We start from the raw sequence: 16,992 nt of genomic DNA on the forward strand, positions 1-16,992 counted from the left end.
AAACCCATAAATGATTTAGTAGAATAATTTATTATTTTTTATTATTTTAATTTAGAATATTATTTTTTTAGTGTTGGTCAACGCCGAAGTCAACGTTGATCCTTGCCGGAGTCAGTTGACCGGTATACTGGATTATATGTCTATGATATTGACCGCATAACATCATGTAGTTTATGCATGTGATCATATAATACATATACTTCGTGTAATTAAGTATACAATAGTATATTTAGCATATGTGACCATATATTCTCTAATACTTCATGTAGCTAGCTATATTTTCTCGTTTTCCTAATCATTGTGTTATTTTGTGGTTGGGGATACTCAATAAATTAGATGATCAGATCTTCATTAATAATTAAGATTCCCAATTGATAATTGAAAAAAAAAAAGTTGACAGAATAGTTTCATGCAATATTCTGCAGATTACCAAAAGAAAAAAAAAGTTTCATGCAATATTTATAAAACAATAATTTATAGTAAAGTCAACAATTTTATATAGACAGTGCATTCAGTTAATGACTATAGATTAAATATCAAAATAGTTGTTTTATCTTTTAAAATCTTTTTAACAAAAAAAAAGTTTAAAGTTTTTTGTTAATAAAATGCCTATATATGATTAAGTAATAATTACTTAATATGAATCAAAGCATTCTTGTAACATTTTGAGGATTTAAATATGGTAAAAGAAAGTGTAAACTTATGTTATTTTTTCTTTTAAATTTTGTAAACAATGAAAATCATAATTACACAACTATACTTAATGAATAAAATCTAAATAATTAATTGTACACGGCAGCAATGAAATTTTGAGTGATGATGAAGAATCAGATGAAGCTACCACGTATTCACCCAAAGATATCTTAATGACGACATCACATTTCAAATACTAGATTTGCTTATACGTACACGTATTCAAACAAAAACACATGTACATTTACATTTCTATACGTAGAGCTTACGTGTATATAAGACAAGATTCTCTATTCCAACATATGTGTCTCAATCGGTCTATAAATTTCATTATACTTCATTGTTATCTTTTCTTCTCCATCTTCATCGATCATAACATCTCTCTTAACATTCTTTTTTTTTCTTCATATTACGATGATGTCCGAAGAATATCAAGAATCAGACATTATATTTTCCGACCAAACCGTATTCCCAAACTATATCCAAGAAACTAAACTCTCTAACACTAGAAACGTCGAGAAGAGTAGAAGACGACGGGAGACGGTGGAGAAAACATCTCCGGTGAGAATCCCGACGAATAATTTCCGGTTTATGGGATGGGACACGGCGGAGGAAGATGATGACAAGACTCCTCCACACGTTATAATCGAAAGAAGAATGAAAGAGCAAGTAGCGTTTTCGGTTTGTACTCTTAAAGGAAGAGACTTGAGCCGTCACCGGAACTCCGTTCTTAGGATGACCGGTTTTTTAGAAGCTTGATTTTTACTTAACCGGCCAGTTCAATTTGTTTTATTTTCCATTAATTGATCGGTTTACTTAGAGTTGGGAGAATTTTTGTTTTCCCGTTTGGGTTTTGTATTGGATAAATCCCCGACATGTCTTTGTACTATTATCTTACTGAATTATATTATTTGGTTACTTGAGAAGAGGAGAACCTAAAATATAATGTCAAGGTTAATTACTTAAATTTGGTTTTGACTTTGCTTGCGAAGTAATTGGTTTCTTGACTTATGGATTTTGTCTTTGGTCGCATCCATTTGATTATGCAACTTGCTTGCTAACGTGAGCTGGATGTAAATATATTCTTATGGTCTCACTTGGTAATAAATAATAATACAAACGGCGTCGACTACACATGACTTAGTCACTTACAAAAGTAAATAGGTAACCCTAAGAATAAAAATGTTTAATTCGTATTTGTTTGACAATGCATATGTGTTAGATATATTTTACATATCATGTGATGAACTCGATCGATTGGTAGATATTGTTTCGATTGTATAAATTTATAATTCGATCGAGTTTTGTAACGAGTTGTCTATTAGTAGTTTTAGAAAATATTGTAACGTAGTTAATTGTAAAATAATTTTCCGTAAATGTATATACTAGCATGTTCTATATATCAAGTCATATCAATGAAAGTTGAATAGCAGTAGTCAGCATTCAACAGTAGCTACTATGAGTTGGTCTTTCTAAATAAACAAAAGAAGGAATACTTTAGTAAACAAAATGAATTGCAGACTAATTAATTAAGAAGTCAAAACTAATTAATAATTTCTTACTGTAAAGTTCGACATATTGGTTCTGCCAAGTTGAATCCATATATGTGTACGTTGGACATTTTATTAAAGAAGGTTTGCATGTTGCTTTAAGTTCAGTTCATCATCTTTCATTTAGGCCAAAAACTTAAGGGACAATAATGTTCATCGAAATTTTATAAGAAAATGGTGAATCATCGTACAGACAAGACGATTCATGGCCATGTGGTTTCTGCCATTTTGATCACAGTTGTTCTTTTTGGGATTCCTATAATTATAAGTTCTGTTGAATACACAAATGGGTTGTATACATAGTACAACTTTTTTTATTTAACTAAAAGCATATATATATATATATAATTAATAATTCGACTTTGAATTTATAAAGTTATAAACACAATAATGGTTAGTATTTTTTTTTTTTTTTCTGTTCCATACACTAAAATATTGTAAAAGTTATTATTACTTCGGAGATATGTGAGGTGGCAGCATGGTTTGCCTACATCAGCAGATGTTAGACATGTGGATTTGTAAAGGCACAGCAAATAATAGTGGTGTTTTGTGTACGGCACAGCAGTGGTGTTTTGTGTAAGGCACATATTGGGTTTGTGCATCAAACCATAACAGCTAAACATCTCACAAAGAAAAAATCACCATTAATCACAGCATCACACCGCTCAACTTTACCCCAAATCTCTCCTCCTTGGCGTCTTTCGAGTGCAATCTCCGCACACCAAATCCCTGTTGTCTTCGTCCTGTCTTTCTCTTTAGGCAAGAACACAACCAGTTTCTCACCGCAACTCATGGTATATGACCACCATAAAGATTTTGGCAGACTGAGACGACTCGGCTCAGGCTCACCCGACGTTCTCTCCACACCTCTCACCACTCCCCAACACTTGTGCTTTGTATCATACATTCTTAACTTGTTCTTGCGACAATCGTAGTAATACAACATATCATCAACGACACACGCATACTCCCACTTTTTAGAATTCAACATCTCCTCCATTTCCCATTTCCTCTCCTGTGGCTCGTAAACAAAGCTATTTAGAGAATCCCTCATGTAAATCTTACCCTCCATTACCACACAACCAGACCACAATTGACCTATCTTCACACCTGGATTCATCATCATCTCAGGCTCCCACATTTGTTTCTCTTTATTCAACACCATAACCCTCTTTGAAACCACACCTTTAGACAATTCACACTCACCAATCACGTAAATCTTCCCGTTGATGGTGCCAGCGACCGTATCATCCATAGGCTTGGGAATGCTAGAGACAGGCTGCACCGTGTGAGACGCACAGTCGATGATTAAGACACTCGAAGTCGCATTGGAGTCGTAAACACCACCCAAAACATATATCTTGGAACCAACCGCAACAAAGTTTCCATGAGCAGGCATAGGAGGAAGACAAGGGATAAGTACAAAGCCGTTGCGGCGGAGGACGTACCAACGGTAATCACAGGTTTTAGGGTTGTAGAGGAGTGCATAGAGACAGTGTTCGGCACAGCGTAACAATGATCGTCTCATGTATAGCTCAGGAGACGCTATGATTGATCGAAAACGTCTGGAAACGAGAGAGATTGCTGGGTAATAGGATCTTGATACACGCGCTATTATATCCACGACGATTTCATCTGGAAGTGACGCAATTGGAGATGGTCGTTTCGAGAGAGGAACGCCGCACAACAAATCCATACGAGAGAGAAAGAGAGAAACACAAAAAATCTCTAATTTTAGCTCAAATGAGCAATTTACCTACTCACCTGAATCGAATCTGGAAGATGACTTGTGAGTCTCAGTCAATAGTCAATACCGATCTGCTCTGGTTTTGGTAAAGGAGGCGAACCAGACAGATGCATGCCATAAGTCGAATGTAATGGGCCTTATTAAGCCCAGTAGAACCCACCTAAAGTTTCGATCAGAGGACTTAAACAAATATACAGATTAAGGACATGTGTATTAAGGAGAATTTCATAGCATCTTGAAACGGAACAAGAAAGAAAATCAAATCCTTAAGGGAGCCAGAAGGTTCAAAAGTAATTGTAATTTCTACCACTGAAATATTTTTAAAAAAAACTTGCATTTAATCCCAGAGGAGAAGATGGTATTACATTTAGTAGCTTAAAAAGGAGGAAGTGAAGAAGGGTTTTTCTTACGCTGCAACAAGATCTGGTGTCTCGGCTTCAACAGATAGCAAAGTGGTGTGAACTTTGTCGACCCAGCTGTCCAATTGATCTCTCAAAGCCTTGATCTGTGGAATTCCTAGTACTCTCGGTTGCGCCCATGAGACGTAAACTGTTCCATTCACTTGGTCTATGATTCCCTCAATCAGATGCACCTGAATCATACATTTTTCCACTTTAAATTCCACAGATTCATAAGCATACAAAATCATTTTATTTCTAAGTATACAAGTCGGGAGCGAAACTAGTCAACAACATTGAGTTCTCTGACTAAAATTACCCAATATGAAGCAGATACATAAACCTAGAGACACTACAAAAGCAAAAATGCATATAGTGAGGTTTACGATGCTGTTCTTAATCGAATGACAACTAGTTCAGTATCGTTACGTTGGACACTCGACAAAACTCTTTACTCGATCACAACAGTCTTCAAACTGGTAGCTGCAGATTGACGGGTAATAAAAGATAGATGCAAGGAGATACTAATACTTACAGAAAGGCTCTTCATGAGAAGGTTCTCAACATCTTCAATGGAAAGTTTAGTTCGCTCAGCAATGATACTCAAAGGAATGGTCCTGTCTTCAGCAGGTCGGCTGAAGTCCGGTTGAAAAGTAACAGAATTAGCACAATATGGTTTATTTATATGATGTGGAGTGAGATACTACTACCTAGAGAAGAAGTTACCTGAAGATGATCTCGATAAGGCAGAGAATGTTAATCTTTTCCAATAGCTTCTTCTCGTTCTCAACCAGCGCTGGTTGGGCAATCAAGGATGCGTTGTGCACGCGGCATAGTTCTTGATACTGAACTAAATCACCATGGTTGAATGCCTGGAGAATGTGGTAAAGCCATTCCACATTTGTTCCAAGGATACTTTTCAACTGTCATCAGGGTAATATACTACATGTAAGAGAGACATTTACAATTCTAAGCAGAACTATAGCATGAGAGGTAATACTACATGTAAGAGAGCCTTTCAACTGTCATTAGAGTAATACTACATGTACGAGAGCCTTTCAACTGTCATTAGAGTAATACTACATGTAAGAGAGCCTTTCAACTGTCATTAGTGTAATACTACATGTAACAGAGCCATTTACAATTCTAAGCAGAACTATAGCATGAGAGGTAATACTACATGTAAGAGAGCCTTTCAACTGTCTCTGACACTCTGTGTTCACAAACACTTTGGGCCAACCCGGAGCAACGAAACATCAATAAGAAACCTATTATCTACACCGGAAAAGTTTGCAATGGCTTATAACATGGATGAAGGATAACTTACAATGGGATGGGCTAACAGCTCCCCAAAGTTGTAGATGTTTTCTCCAAGTAGAGCGGAAAGTGACAAATCGAAAGCCAAATCCTGATAGAAACAAAAATGATCTGATTTTAGCAATTTGATTAGTGAATACAAGGAAGCTACAGTAGTTACCACTTTTTTCTCCAGTTTCCTCTAATTCTCACCAATTTTGTTATTCACTAGCTAAAAGGAAACTTCGTAACCAAAACACTAGAACAAGATACGTTAAGTTGCAGTGACATACCAGCTTAAACGATTCTGAGAGGTCTTCCACAGACGTATATGCTAGATAAAGTAGAGCACTTTTGTAAAAATCAGAAAACTCTTGACGGAACTTGTGGTACTGAGAAGACACCCAATAGAAGTTGGCATAGACGGATGGGTCAATGTCAGTCATACTATCAAGAGAGCTCTTTCCATCGTCCAAGATTTTCTTGCACTCCTTCTGATCACCTTGCTCAAGTTTGAATAAAGCTTTTTGCGTTTCTATGTAAATGATTGGCTCAGTAATCCGAGGCTCTTTAGTAGCTCTAAGTTTCTCAATCACGCTTTCAAGATAGCTAACCGCAGCTTCTTTCTCAGAGTACTGTCGGGAGACCACCCCAGCAAAATGTGCAAGCTTCAGGAGATTGATCTTCGTCTCAAAGTCAGTGATGAAATTGTGATAGAACTGAATTAACGCATCACCAGCCTGAAATCAAAACTTAAAATCAACACACGAACTTGGAAGCAATTTAAAACTGATGAATAACAAAACTTGAAAACTTACGAAGCAAGTTCAGCAAAACTATAAACCCTAACTCCTAAATTCGAAAACCCTACCATCGTCCAAATCAGATCACTAACTCCTGTTACTCCGAAGTAAACACACAGATTCTACCAAATTTGTCGAGATCTATGAACCCTAAAATCTCCAAGGAGCAGTATTAAACCCGGATAGATATGGAAACCAATCATTATAACGGAGGAGAAGCCAAAAATAAAGACCTGGAAGACAGCGAGAGCGATGAACTGTTCGAGCTTAAGGGTGAGTTGATGCCAGAGCTTTTTCTGATACAGATCTGCTATGGAATTGTACCATTCACCGAGCTCTGGATGCGCATTTTTCAGAGATTCCAAGTATTGTAGAGCAGCCATGTCGGAAACAGAGAACGAAGACGACGATGAAGAGGAAGAAACGAGTTTTGCGAATTCTCTCGATCTCCCTATAATACAGCTCTGTGTAAACAAATCCTAAAAACCCTTTGTGCTCCTCTTTTGCTATATTGATGATTATCCTTTTAATTTAAAAATAAAATAAAAAACTACCGGGACCAAAGTATAAAATATATCATTTTAGCGAGACATTTATATAATTTAAAAAACTACAATACTGTCGATTTGTAATTTAGGGTTCGGTATGACCGGACAATATTTTGAAACCAGAACAAAACCGGAATGGTTATTTTCAGGTTTAAATCGGGTTTTATGGTTAACCGGATCCAAATCACTGAACCCGGGTTTTAATCCGGGTCGGGTCATTCCTCCTACAACAACTAGTGGCGTTTTTCGATTTCTTCTCTTTCCCCACTCACTCGCTTTCAGAGAGAGAGAGATAGAGAGAGAGAGAGAGAGAGAGAGAGAGAGAGAGAGATGGATGAGCAATTCTTGAATGATGACGAGTTACTGGAATGCGTGGAGTTTATCGAAGCCACCATGAATGCCGATGGTTTTGGCGGCCTACCTCCTCCGCCTTTTCCATTGTCTGTACCGGCCCCGGAGATGACGACGACGACGATTTCATCGTCTGTATATCACCCTATGCAATTACAATCCTCCACGGGACAACGGAAACAAATTCGAGTTCGTGATCCTTTCTCTAGTTATTCTCCACCAAGAGAACTCTCTCAAAGAGTAGGAGGAGGGGGTTTCAATGACGCGTTAATGGATTACTCTACAATTACTACTGCTCGTAAACCAATCTCTCCTCCGACTTCTTCTAATCTTCGCTGTGATAGTGAGAAAGATCTCGAAATTGATCGCTTAAAGGTTAGGGTTTCGTCCCCTGCGATTTACTTAAAAGATGGAAAATGTAGTTTTCTCATATTTTGTTCTTGTGGTGTTTATATGATAAACAGAAGGAGCTTGGGCGTGTCTCGAAGCAATTGCTTGATTTGGTTTGTTCATATCTTTGAGTTTTTTTTTCAGTTTTATTTAAATTAAACTATTTCAATCTTTAGTGTTGAAAGTTTCTATGATTGTTCCAGGAACAAGAATGTTCTCAGCTTAAAAAGGGGAAAAACAAAGAAACAGAGTCTAGAAACTTGTGTGCTGATAAAAATGGGCAACGTTCTACAACAGTTCATGCTTCTTCTTTCAAGAGAACAAACGTGTAAGTGACTATTGTTCTCTTCTGTTATTAGGAGGTGAAATGAATCATCTTAGTTAGCTTTGCCTTTAAGTATATATATATATATATAGTATTGTTAGAATATATCATGAATAGGTTTCAACCATTTTCAGTGTTTGCAATGCTGGAAGGTGAAACTCTTTGTCATGTTGAGTAACTGGGGTGCTGGCGGTTACTCACACCTTTTACGATCGCCTCTTTGGAGAACTGGAATTTTACTGTTCATTAGCTTGCGGGTACTTTTATCTCTGTTGCAAATCACCAATAATGGTCTAATGAAGTACTCTTGTGAAACAGGGAACCAGATGCTGCAACTTCTTCAGTAAATCATCGAGATATCGACTCTACAACAGGGTTGGATGATAAAAGAAGTATGTGAATGTTGATATTGGAAATAAAAAGTTTGAAGCTTTTGAAGTTCTATTTGAGTGAAATGATTTTTTTTCTAAATTTCTTGGTTATTTATCTACTCATTATTTTTTGCTTTGGCCGTAAAATAGGTTTCAAGACCACTGGTGTTCAGGCGGATCTGGCTAATCATGCTGACCTTTCAAAGAAACTGCTAGATATCTGGTGCACCTCAAACTATCAAGATCCAAGGAAAAATCTAATCTCAGAGTTGCTACTGGCTTGTTCAACAGATCTCCAGATACTCTTCAGTTTTATGAAAATTAGTACGCCTAGCCAAGAAATTGAGAAACAGGAAGCGAAAGCCTCGTCAGATATGCAATCTTCTAAAGCCTTAGAATCTGAAAAAGTTTATCATTTGTACTCTGCAATAACAACGGTGTGGCATTTAGTTCAAATACTATACTTGTTCGATATATAAGTTATTGGTCACACTATCTAAGTAAACCGCCTATGTCTGCTGCAGATCAGCTATGGGTTTGTAAATTTGAAGACCTTGGTTGAACCACTACTTGATCTTTGTAAAGTGGAGAATGTAAGTCAATTTAGATTCAAAGCTGTATCTGCAAGTTGTAGCTTTCTGGATATTTTTTATATTCTCCTTTTTTTGGTGAATTTATTTATTCATCTGTTGTGCAGGCTGTTCTTGTTCATAGATCTCTGCATGTACTACATGTGCTGTTGGAACATATATCTGGTGTTGAAAAGAGATATGAAACCAGGTATCTACTCTTTCTATCTGGAGTTAGTTTTCTAATTTTCTCCAATATTTATTTGCTCTAAATGCTTACATTTACAATAAATCGTCACCGTAATGATTTTTTCATGATCCCTTATTCCCTTATTACTTATTAGTTGAAGTTACTATATACCTTAATATGGTAAGCTCATAAAATACGTTTTTTCCTCTCCTTTTATGAATAGTCAAGGAAATACTGATAGCGCTCAGCCAAGTTGGGATGCAAACTGGCATTCTCTGTTTGAATTGATGAATCAAATTGCCAGTAAAAGAGCCGAAGAGGATGTCAAACTGGAAGCATTGGCGATAATGAACATAATCGTGATGAGCACTAATGCTTATACCGAGAGGGAAACGTAAGTAAGCACTCAAAACCATTTTCTTTTTTTTGGTTTTTCTAACATCTGCATTCATATAACTTTAATTGACCAGTTTTGTCTCCAAGGAAGTGTTTGGGAGCATTTCATTACATTTACGAAAAGGTGGCGGCATACATGTACGGAAAGAAGCTACGCATCTTTTTTATTTGCTGCTCAACTGTAAGTTCAATCACTTTATTAACTGCCGATTTAGTCTGAGGTGCATTTGTTTATGATGTAACCATTTTGGCAAAAGTTGTTCTTCTTTCTTCTCTAACTTCGTTACTTTCTTTATTTTCTGTTCAAAGGCCCCAAACTGTTGGACAGCTTTGATTCTCTCCATGTGGGAAGGAACTCCTCAGATACCGAAAACGACAGTGAAGGAAATCTCTTTGCTTTGGAAGCATTTGGTAAAATCTTTGAAGGTTTAGCAGATTGTTTGACTTCTCCTAGAAAGACATCAGAGGTACAAAAACACCAAAGAAAACTCCTATTTTGTCAAGTAGTTTACTGCAGTTTGGACTAAGACATCATTTCGGTTGATTTGACTTCAGGATCTGGAACTCTGTCGGAGTGTAATAATGATCTTGGCTTTAGCAGCTTCTTCAGGAAACTCTGGCTATGAACTACTCTCAAAGCACAAACTACCTCAAGATACCAACTTTTTAATGTTGATACTTCAGCTTTTAGCTGCGGAAATAGACTCGGAAGAAACAGAGTTTCATCCAAAAGCAGAAATTTTCAAAGAGAGGTTTATTCTTCACCTGGGTGATTTACAACTAAATATATTTAATCTAACTGGTTCATTAACATGTATTTGTTTTACTGGCGCAGGACATTATTGATGAGAGAGATACTGATATTACTAAACAGACTCGTCTCTGGCTTGTCAAGCTCTGCTTCTATTCTAAGGGAACTAAGAAACAGCAGAGACATGGCGAGTCTGACGGTTGATGTAGCCACACGATTATCCCCTAAAAGAAACTTACTTGGACAACCTGAAAACAGTGTTGAGAGAATTAGGAATACCGAAATCGTAGATTTAGCCCGCATTTTCAAGAAACGGGTTTTCGCCTTCTAAGTTCTAAGGTGACAATATTACATAAGCACAGTTATGTTCTTTGAGGCAATTTTGATTGAAGGAACATCTTACGTAATAACAGTAGAGAGCTTCCCGACATTTGTTATGAGGAAATGCCATATATTACATATTGACAAACTCCCATCGTATTTGGTTTGCCAAAAAACTTTTAAAAAAACCACGAGAACCTTCGTCTTCCCTTCTCGCCGACAACGCATTCACTTTGATGGATGTATTTGAAATCCAGAAACATCATCGACGCACACAAACCACATGTTTGGTTTTCATTCATACATTAACTCTCTTATGTTTTTTTCCCATCTTATTTACATTCATCCATCTGCGTTTCTGGCTCAATAGCAAACAGTCATTAAATTTTGTCAATCTAATTACATAGGTTGGCAAACAATCATTAAATTTTGTCAATCTAATTACATAGGTTTGTAATATTTTGAAGCAATTGTCAGATTTTATTTACCAATCAAATTATGATTTTTTTTTTTTTTTTTTTGACAACAAAAGATCAGCTCATCTGAGCCAATTAGAAGGAAAGTTGTTTTGTTTTGTTTTGATACTGTCCCTGCAACATGTTTTGTTTGCAAATTATAAATTCTTTATTAATTATTAATCAAATTAACAATTACCATATATCAATCAGTATGAGGGTCCAATCAGAAGAATCAGTATGAAAATTCAAGGCAAGAAGTTGGGATTTCAAGCAATCATGAGATGCCTGGAATTTTGAGCAGCTTCAACAAAACATAGAGAAAAGCTCGTGACAGAGACTTTGATCCCAAGATATTAATGAAAGAACGAGTAGTCTTGATGTCCAGGAAGGTACAGAAAAACCACCAGGTCCTGACTCAAGGCAGCATCTAGACTCATTGTGCAAAGAGCTTAGTCCAATGGATGATGCTACCTTAAAGGCAAAAGGAAAAAAAGTTTTGAAGGAGGAAAAATAAAGGCGTTTGATTGGGATAGTTTAACAAGAGAAGCACAAGGTAGAGCAGGGAAAAGAGAAAAAAACAATAAGGACAATGGACACTGTGGACTGGGAGACCATAAGAACAACGAATGTTAATGACGTTGCCCAAATGTGGAATGAATCATATGGTTGCAGAACATATACAAGTATAGTTTTTATCTTTATATGTGGTTAAATTTCTTGATAACCTTCATTTTAAATATTTGAGTCTGAACATGAAAAATATTGCATTGCTTTCTTGATCGACTGGTCAACGACCATAGAGATGTTCCACCCGATAAAGCAAAGTGAGTTTGAAAGACGAAGTACATTATTTTTTTCTTTATTAATCACAATATAAAAAATGACTATTTAATTAATAAGACAGTTTTAGTGATTCAGTACTGCATTGTGTATTCTCATGTATTATACAACCATATAGAGAATATCTTATGAGCTTTGATGGACTAGGACTAAAAAGTGTAGAGTGTGTGATGCTTCTAACACGGTACCATCTTGCCTTTCCGGTAAGCCAGATATGCACATGGCAAAATCAGCTCACATGATGAGGTTTGTAATCTAAGATGATGAGGTTTTATTAATCTACTTGATAACTGTTTCAGGTGTTTTGCACAAAGAGCAAACCTAATTGCAATGCATGTCCGATGAGAGGACAATGCAAACATTTTGCTAGTAGTAAATGTGAAACTGTCTACAGATTAACAAGCTAATAGAACTGGTTGTCTTATGTTGATTTTGTCTCATGATCCCTATATTTCTCATTATTTTAATTTAGCCACATTTATCTAAGAAAAGTCTCACGCGTTGCATGAGTTATATTAATATAATAATATATTATATATTAAAATATAGATTGTTATTTATAATTTGAGAAATACTCTAAAATAACACTAATTTGGGTTTTTGTTCCAAAACTAGCACACACGCTGGAATGTTCCAAAACTAGCATTTCTTAATATTGAGTAATTAATAGAGATAAATATAATTATTTAAAAAACCTCAAAAAAATCAAAACCCGATCTCTCTTACATTTCTCTCTGGCGAAGCTTGATGAATTTTCCGATCAGAGATCTTCATTTCTGATCTCAGATTTTCCCGTGAAGCTTCAGTCAGGTACTAAATTCGTTGGCTAATCTTTCAATTTCTCTTTCTTCTTCTTCGATTTCAGAGTTTGAAATTGTTGGGTTATCTTTCTTCTTCTTCGATCGATAGCTTCAATCATCGATTTCAGAGTTTGAAATTGTTGAGTTCTCTGAAATTCAGGAAGAAATTGTGACTTATGGCTCTATATAGATGAATTAGCAGATTCAGTAGTTTTATTGTTCTGTGATTTTGGTTTTGTTGGCTTGATTGTAGAATGTTGGAGATATACTCTGTTTTTGGTGAGTGGAAACTTAATGACAAGCTTCATTGGAGATTTTTCATCGATACAAACAAAGGTGGATCACTTTGTGAAGTTGTTGAGAATATCACATACAAGGATTTAGTTAAGACTGTTTTTGAAGATTTCGGATTTGATGGTCTAGTTAAAGAGATTTCACTCAGCTATGAACTTCCAAGGATGAAATTAATGGTAGAAGATTCTCCTCCTATCTTCATTCGCAATGACCGCCAAGTGTGCACTTTCATCAGAAAGATACAAGAAAATCCTGAAATAGGACGTTTGTGTGTATCGGTAAGTACATGACTCTTACTTTTGTTTTTATTGTAACTTTCTTATACTTAATACTTCATAGTTTTATAACTTAATTCTTGTTGTAGGAATTTGATCAATCATTTGGTAGTGACATCTCAGTTTCTAAGCCACATGGTGATACATGCTCAACCGCTGAAAAAGCAAAGACCAATAATTCATTTGCTATGCCTGCTGCTCGAGATCCTATTCTGATCCCTGCAGGAAGTTCACATACGACTGCACATGAAACACACAAGGTTAGATTCCTTAATATAAGTTTTTAGACAAGATTCATATATTTATAGGAAACCCTTCCTAAATCATAGAAATGATGAATATCAAGAATTTTAAGGATGAACTCCTTAGGAACGGTTCAAGAATAAAGCTATAGTTACTTGCAAATGTTATTTTTCATTTACTAATCTTTTTATTTTTCTAGGAACTTGATCAGTCTATTGGAAGTGATGTTTCTACGACACATAATGATATAGAGATCTCAACAGCTGAAAAAGGAATAGGATCTTTTTTAGAGAACTTGGTTCCTTCTCCAGATCTCTTTCCTATATCTATGGTAAGTTCACATTCGACTCGAGGGGATGATGATATATATGTGGACAGATATTTCAAGAATAAGGAAGAGTTGATGTTCAAGATGAGAAAATGGACACTTGAATGGAAGTTTGAGTTCAAAGTTTGATGGTCAAACAAAACGAGAGTTATTTTGGGATGTGTTGATGATAAATGCAGTTGGCAATTGCGTGCGACTAGGCTACAATCATCTGAATTCTTTGTGGTGAAGAAGTATTGTCATGAACACAATTGTGACACAACCCACAGGAATGCCAACCATAGACAAGCAACTGCAAAGTTGCTTGGGAGTTTTTACTGCAACAACTATGGAGAAAAGAAAGTTGGTCTCAAACCAAAACAGATTATGGAGTTGGCCAGAAAAGATCATGGAGTATACATACCATACAAAAAAGCCTCGAGAGCAAAAGAAGAAGGTCAGAATTTGGTTAGAGGCACTGCTGAGGATAGTTATTTAAATCTAGCGAAATGGTTGTACATGGCAAGGGAAAAAAATCCAGGAACAGTTGCTTATCTTGAGTTGGATCCTTTGAAGAATTTCAAATACGTATTCATCTCATTTGGCCAGTCGATTAGAGGTTTTTCTTTAATGAGAAGAGTGATTGTTGTTGATGGTACATTCTTAAAAGGAAAGTATAAGGGAACTTTGCTAGCAGCTACTGCACAAGATGGAGATTATCACTTATACCCGATAGCATTTGCCATTGTTGATTCAGAAAATGATATTGCATGGAATTGGTTCTTTAGGTGTTTGTTCACTATCATCCCTGATGCACCAGATTTGGTATTTGTTTCTAACTGTGCTCAATCCATTGAAAAAGCAATCTCAAAATTGTATCCAGCATCCCATCAAGGCATTTGCAAATTTCATCTCAAAAACAACATCAAAGTAAAGTTCAAGAGTAAAAGTTTCTTGCCTCTTGTCGAATCAGCAGCTAATGCTTTTACGTTTCATGAGTTTGAAGGTGTTTTTAGGGATATACAGAATTCTAATCCAAAACTGGCCAAGTATTTAGAAGAGGCTGATTTCAGGAAGTGGGCTTGTTATTATGCACCATCTAACCACTACAATATTATGACAACCAACATTGCTTTGTCATTGAATTCTATGTTAAAGGATCCTCGGGAGCTGCCAGTGATTTCACTTCTTCAGACAATCAGGATAACCCTTACAACATGGTTTCATGAGCGACGAGAAAAAGCTGCCAAACACAACAAGCGTGCTACACCAAATGTTACAGATGAGATAATATTAAGGTTCAGTAAGGCAATGAAACTAGATGTTTTTCAAGTCGATCAACATGAGTTTGAGGTCAAAGATGATAGGAATAAGTTTGTTGTTCACCTAAAGAACAAGACTTGTACTTGCTGCGTCTTTGACATTGAAAGGATTCCTTGCATTCACGCCATTGCTACTGCAAAGCGTACAAACATGGATGAATACAAACTGGTTGATCATTTCTATTTGACAGATATTTGGGCTAAAGCATATGCTTAGAGCATTCATCCAAGTGGAGATGTGAAGAATTGGGTATTTCCAGATTTTGTAGTTGAATACTTCTGTGCTCCACCACAAACTAGGATAAAGAGTGGGAGACCACCAAAAAAGAGAAAGAGATCAGTTGGAGAGTTTGGTGTACCAGGTTCTAAATCTCAAAGTCATAAGTGCAGCAAATGTGGTAATGAAGGACATAATAAAAGTACTTGCAGATTCCCAATATGATGATTTTTATGCATTTGATTTTTTACAAATGTTACTAGATTTGTCCAGCAACACTCTACAGCCTACAAATGTAAACTTCATAGCATACTGATATTCATAAGACAGTTTCATGAAGGGTATCCTGAGTTTCAAGTAGTCCTTCCTGAATATTATAAATTTTAAACAAATGTGCTTCTCAATCTCTATTGTGTGTGTGGTGAGTGTTTCTTTGTGGGGTGTGTGTGTTTTTTACCTCAACCCTTCCTAAATACCATTTAGTCTTTACCTAATCCATTCCTAAATATTTCATGATATATACTGAAGGTTATAACTAATTCTCGAATAACAAGCTTTGGCCTACTGGTTACTCTCCCACTTGTAATTAGACGATGCCGCGTGTTCGAACCTCCTGGATGGCTTTGAGGAATGCCATCCTAATTTTTTAAAAACCATTCCTGAATATTTCACCATATATTTTAAAGTCTTACAACTATAATCGAATAAGAGGCTTTGGCCTACTGGTTACTCTCTCACTTCGCGAAGTCACGGGTTCGAACCTTCGGATGTGCATTTGAGGAATGCCATCCTTATTTTTTATAATCTCTTCCTAAATGCCATAAATGATATGTCACCATATATATTAAAGTTTATAACCAATTCTCGAATAACAAGCTTTGGCCTACTGGTTACTCTCCCACTTGTAAATTCACGGACTCGCGGGTTCGAACCTCTGGATGTGCATTTGAGGAATGCCATCTTGATTTTTTATAATCTCTTCCTAAATGCCATAATTGATATGTCACCATATTTATTAAAGTTTATAACCAATTCCCGAATAACAGGCTTTGGCCTACTGGTTACTCTCCCACTTGCAAATTTGCGAAGTCGCGGGGTCGAACCTCTTGGATGCGCATTTCAGGAATGCCATCCTTATTTTTTATAATCTCTTCTTAAATAACTTACATTCTTTCCCTAATCTGTACAAATACCATCCAAAATAAGAAAAGTGTCACAAAACACACCATTTACTAAGTATCTTTAACATTTAAATCATAATCTCAAAAAATCATAATCCTAAGTGTGTCACCATATATATTAAAAGTTATAATAAATTCTCGAATAACAGGCTTTGGCCTACAAGTTACTCTCCCACTTGCAAATTCCCGATGTCGCGGGTTCGAACCTCCTGGATGCGCATTTGAGGAATGCCATCCTGATTTTGGCTTTATTTTTTTTTTTTGGGAATGCCATCCTGATTTTCTCTAAACCCTTCCTAAATAACTTACATTCTTTCCCTAATATGTACAAATACCATCCAAAATAAGAAAAGTTT

General features: G+C 36.1%; 2 protein-coding genes, 1 non-coding gene and 2 pseudogenes across 15 annotated transcripts; 3 read left to right on the top strand and 2 right to left on the bottom strand.

The window, feature by feature from the left end:
• Positions 1–990: 990 nt before the first annotated feature.
• LOC104724835 (protein S40-2) lies at positions 991–1,660 on the top strand. The gene has a single exon (XR_015572869.1). It is a non-coding gene; the product is annotated as a protein S40-2 (transcript).
• A 1,016-nt stretch (positions 1,661–2,676) lies between these two features.
• LOC104724836 (F-box/kelch-repeat protein At4g38940 pseudogene) lies at positions 2,677–4,150 on the bottom strand (annotated as a pseudogene). 3 transcript variants are annotated; one of them, XR_015572290.1, is made up of 3 exons: positions 4,008–4,150; positions 3,692–3,878; positions 2,677–3,603 (listed from the first exon to the last, which is right to left on the bottom strand). The product of XR_015572290.1 is annotated as an F-box/kelch-repeat protein At4g38940 pseudogene, transcript variant X3 (transcript). The 3 variants fall into 3 exon arrangements; XR_015572289.1 differs by having other exon boundaries at positions 2,677–3,878; XR_015572288.1 differs by having other exon boundaries at positions 2,759–4,034.
• Positions 4,151–4,182: 32 nt separating this feature from the next.
• Positions 4,183–7,065, bottom strand: LOC104724837 (26S proteasome non-ATPase regulatory subunit 13 homolog A). The gene is made up of 6 exons (XM_010443389.3): positions 6,721–7,065; positions 5,978–6,424; positions 5,716–5,796; positions 5,115–5,311; positions 4,924–5,023; positions 4,183–4,582 (listed from the first exon to the last, which is right to left on the bottom strand). The coding sequence occupies exons 1-6, from the start codon at positions 6,868–6,870 to the stop codon at positions 4,397–4,399; spliced, it is 1,161 nt and encodes a 386-aa protein (XP_010441691.1). The 5' UTR covers positions 6,871–7,065; the 3' UTR covers positions 4,183–4,396.
• A 232-nt stretch (positions 7,066–7,297) lies between these two features.
• Positions 7,298–10,808, top strand: LOC104724838 (protein SENSITIVE TO UV 2). Of its 10 annotated transcripts, none has more exons than XR_015572540.1 (13): positions 7,300–7,761; positions 7,851–7,889; positions 7,980–8,104; positions 8,236–8,253; positions 8,420–8,493; positions 8,623–8,909; positions 8,997–9,065; positions 9,170–9,252; positions 9,455–9,629; positions 9,702–9,808; positions 9,937–10,094; positions 10,183–10,379; positions 10,463–10,808. XR_015572540.1 is itself a non-coding variant. In XM_010443390.2 (13 exons), exons 1-13 carry the CDS (start codon positions 7,366–7,368, stop codon positions 10,707–10,709), a joined length of 1,971 nt encoding a protein of 656 aa, XP_010441692.2. In that variant the 5' UTR covers positions 7,300–7,365; the 3' UTR covers positions 10,710–10,808. The 10 variants fall into 10 exon arrangements, 2 of the variants coding, with proteins under 2 accessions (XP_010441693.2, XP_010441692.2); XR_015572541.1 differs by having other exon boundaries at positions 9,715–9,808; XR_015572542.1 differs by having other exon boundaries at positions 9,719–9,808.
• A 3,189-nt stretch (positions 10,809–13,997) lies between these two features.
• On the top strand, positions 13,998–15,714 carry LOC147934754 (uncharacterized; annotated as a pseudogene).
• The last annotated feature ends 1,278 nt before the right edge of the window (positions 15,715–16,992 follow it).

This window comes from Camelina sativa, chromosome 11, assembly GCF_030686135.1.
Source record: "Camelina sativa cultivar CO46 ecotype springtype chromosome 11, ASM3068613v1".
In the NCBI taxonomy this organism is placed as follows: Eukaryota; Viridiplantae; Streptophyta; class Magnoliopsida; order Brassicales; family Brassicaceae; genus Camelina; species Camelina sativa.

Coding starts and splice junctions, on each gene's coding strand:
- LOC104724837 (XM_010443389.3), bottom strand. CDS start 6,870: ATGGCTGCTCTACAATACTTGGAATCTCTGAAAAATGCGCATCCAGAG. Junction 5,797..5,977: donor TCTCAGAATCGTTTAAGCTG/GTATGTCACTGC, acceptor TGTTTCTATCAG/GATTTGGCTTTCGATTTGTC. Junction 5,024..5,114: donor CTTATCGAGATCATCTTCAG/GTAACTTCTTCT, acceptor ACCGGACTTCAG/CCGACCTGCTGAAGACAGGA.
- LOC104724838 (XM_010443390.2), top strand. CDS start 7,366: ATGGATGAGCAATTCTTGAATGATGACGAGTTACTGGAATGCGTGGAG. Junction 7,762..7,850: donor TCGAAATTGATCGCTTAAAG/GTTAGGGTTTCG, acceptor TATGATAAACAG/AAGGAGCTTGGGCGTGTCTC. Junction 9,809..9,936: donor TTTTTATTTGCTGCTCAACT/GTAAGTTCAATC, acceptor TTCTGTTCAAAG/GCCCCAAACTGTTGGACAGC.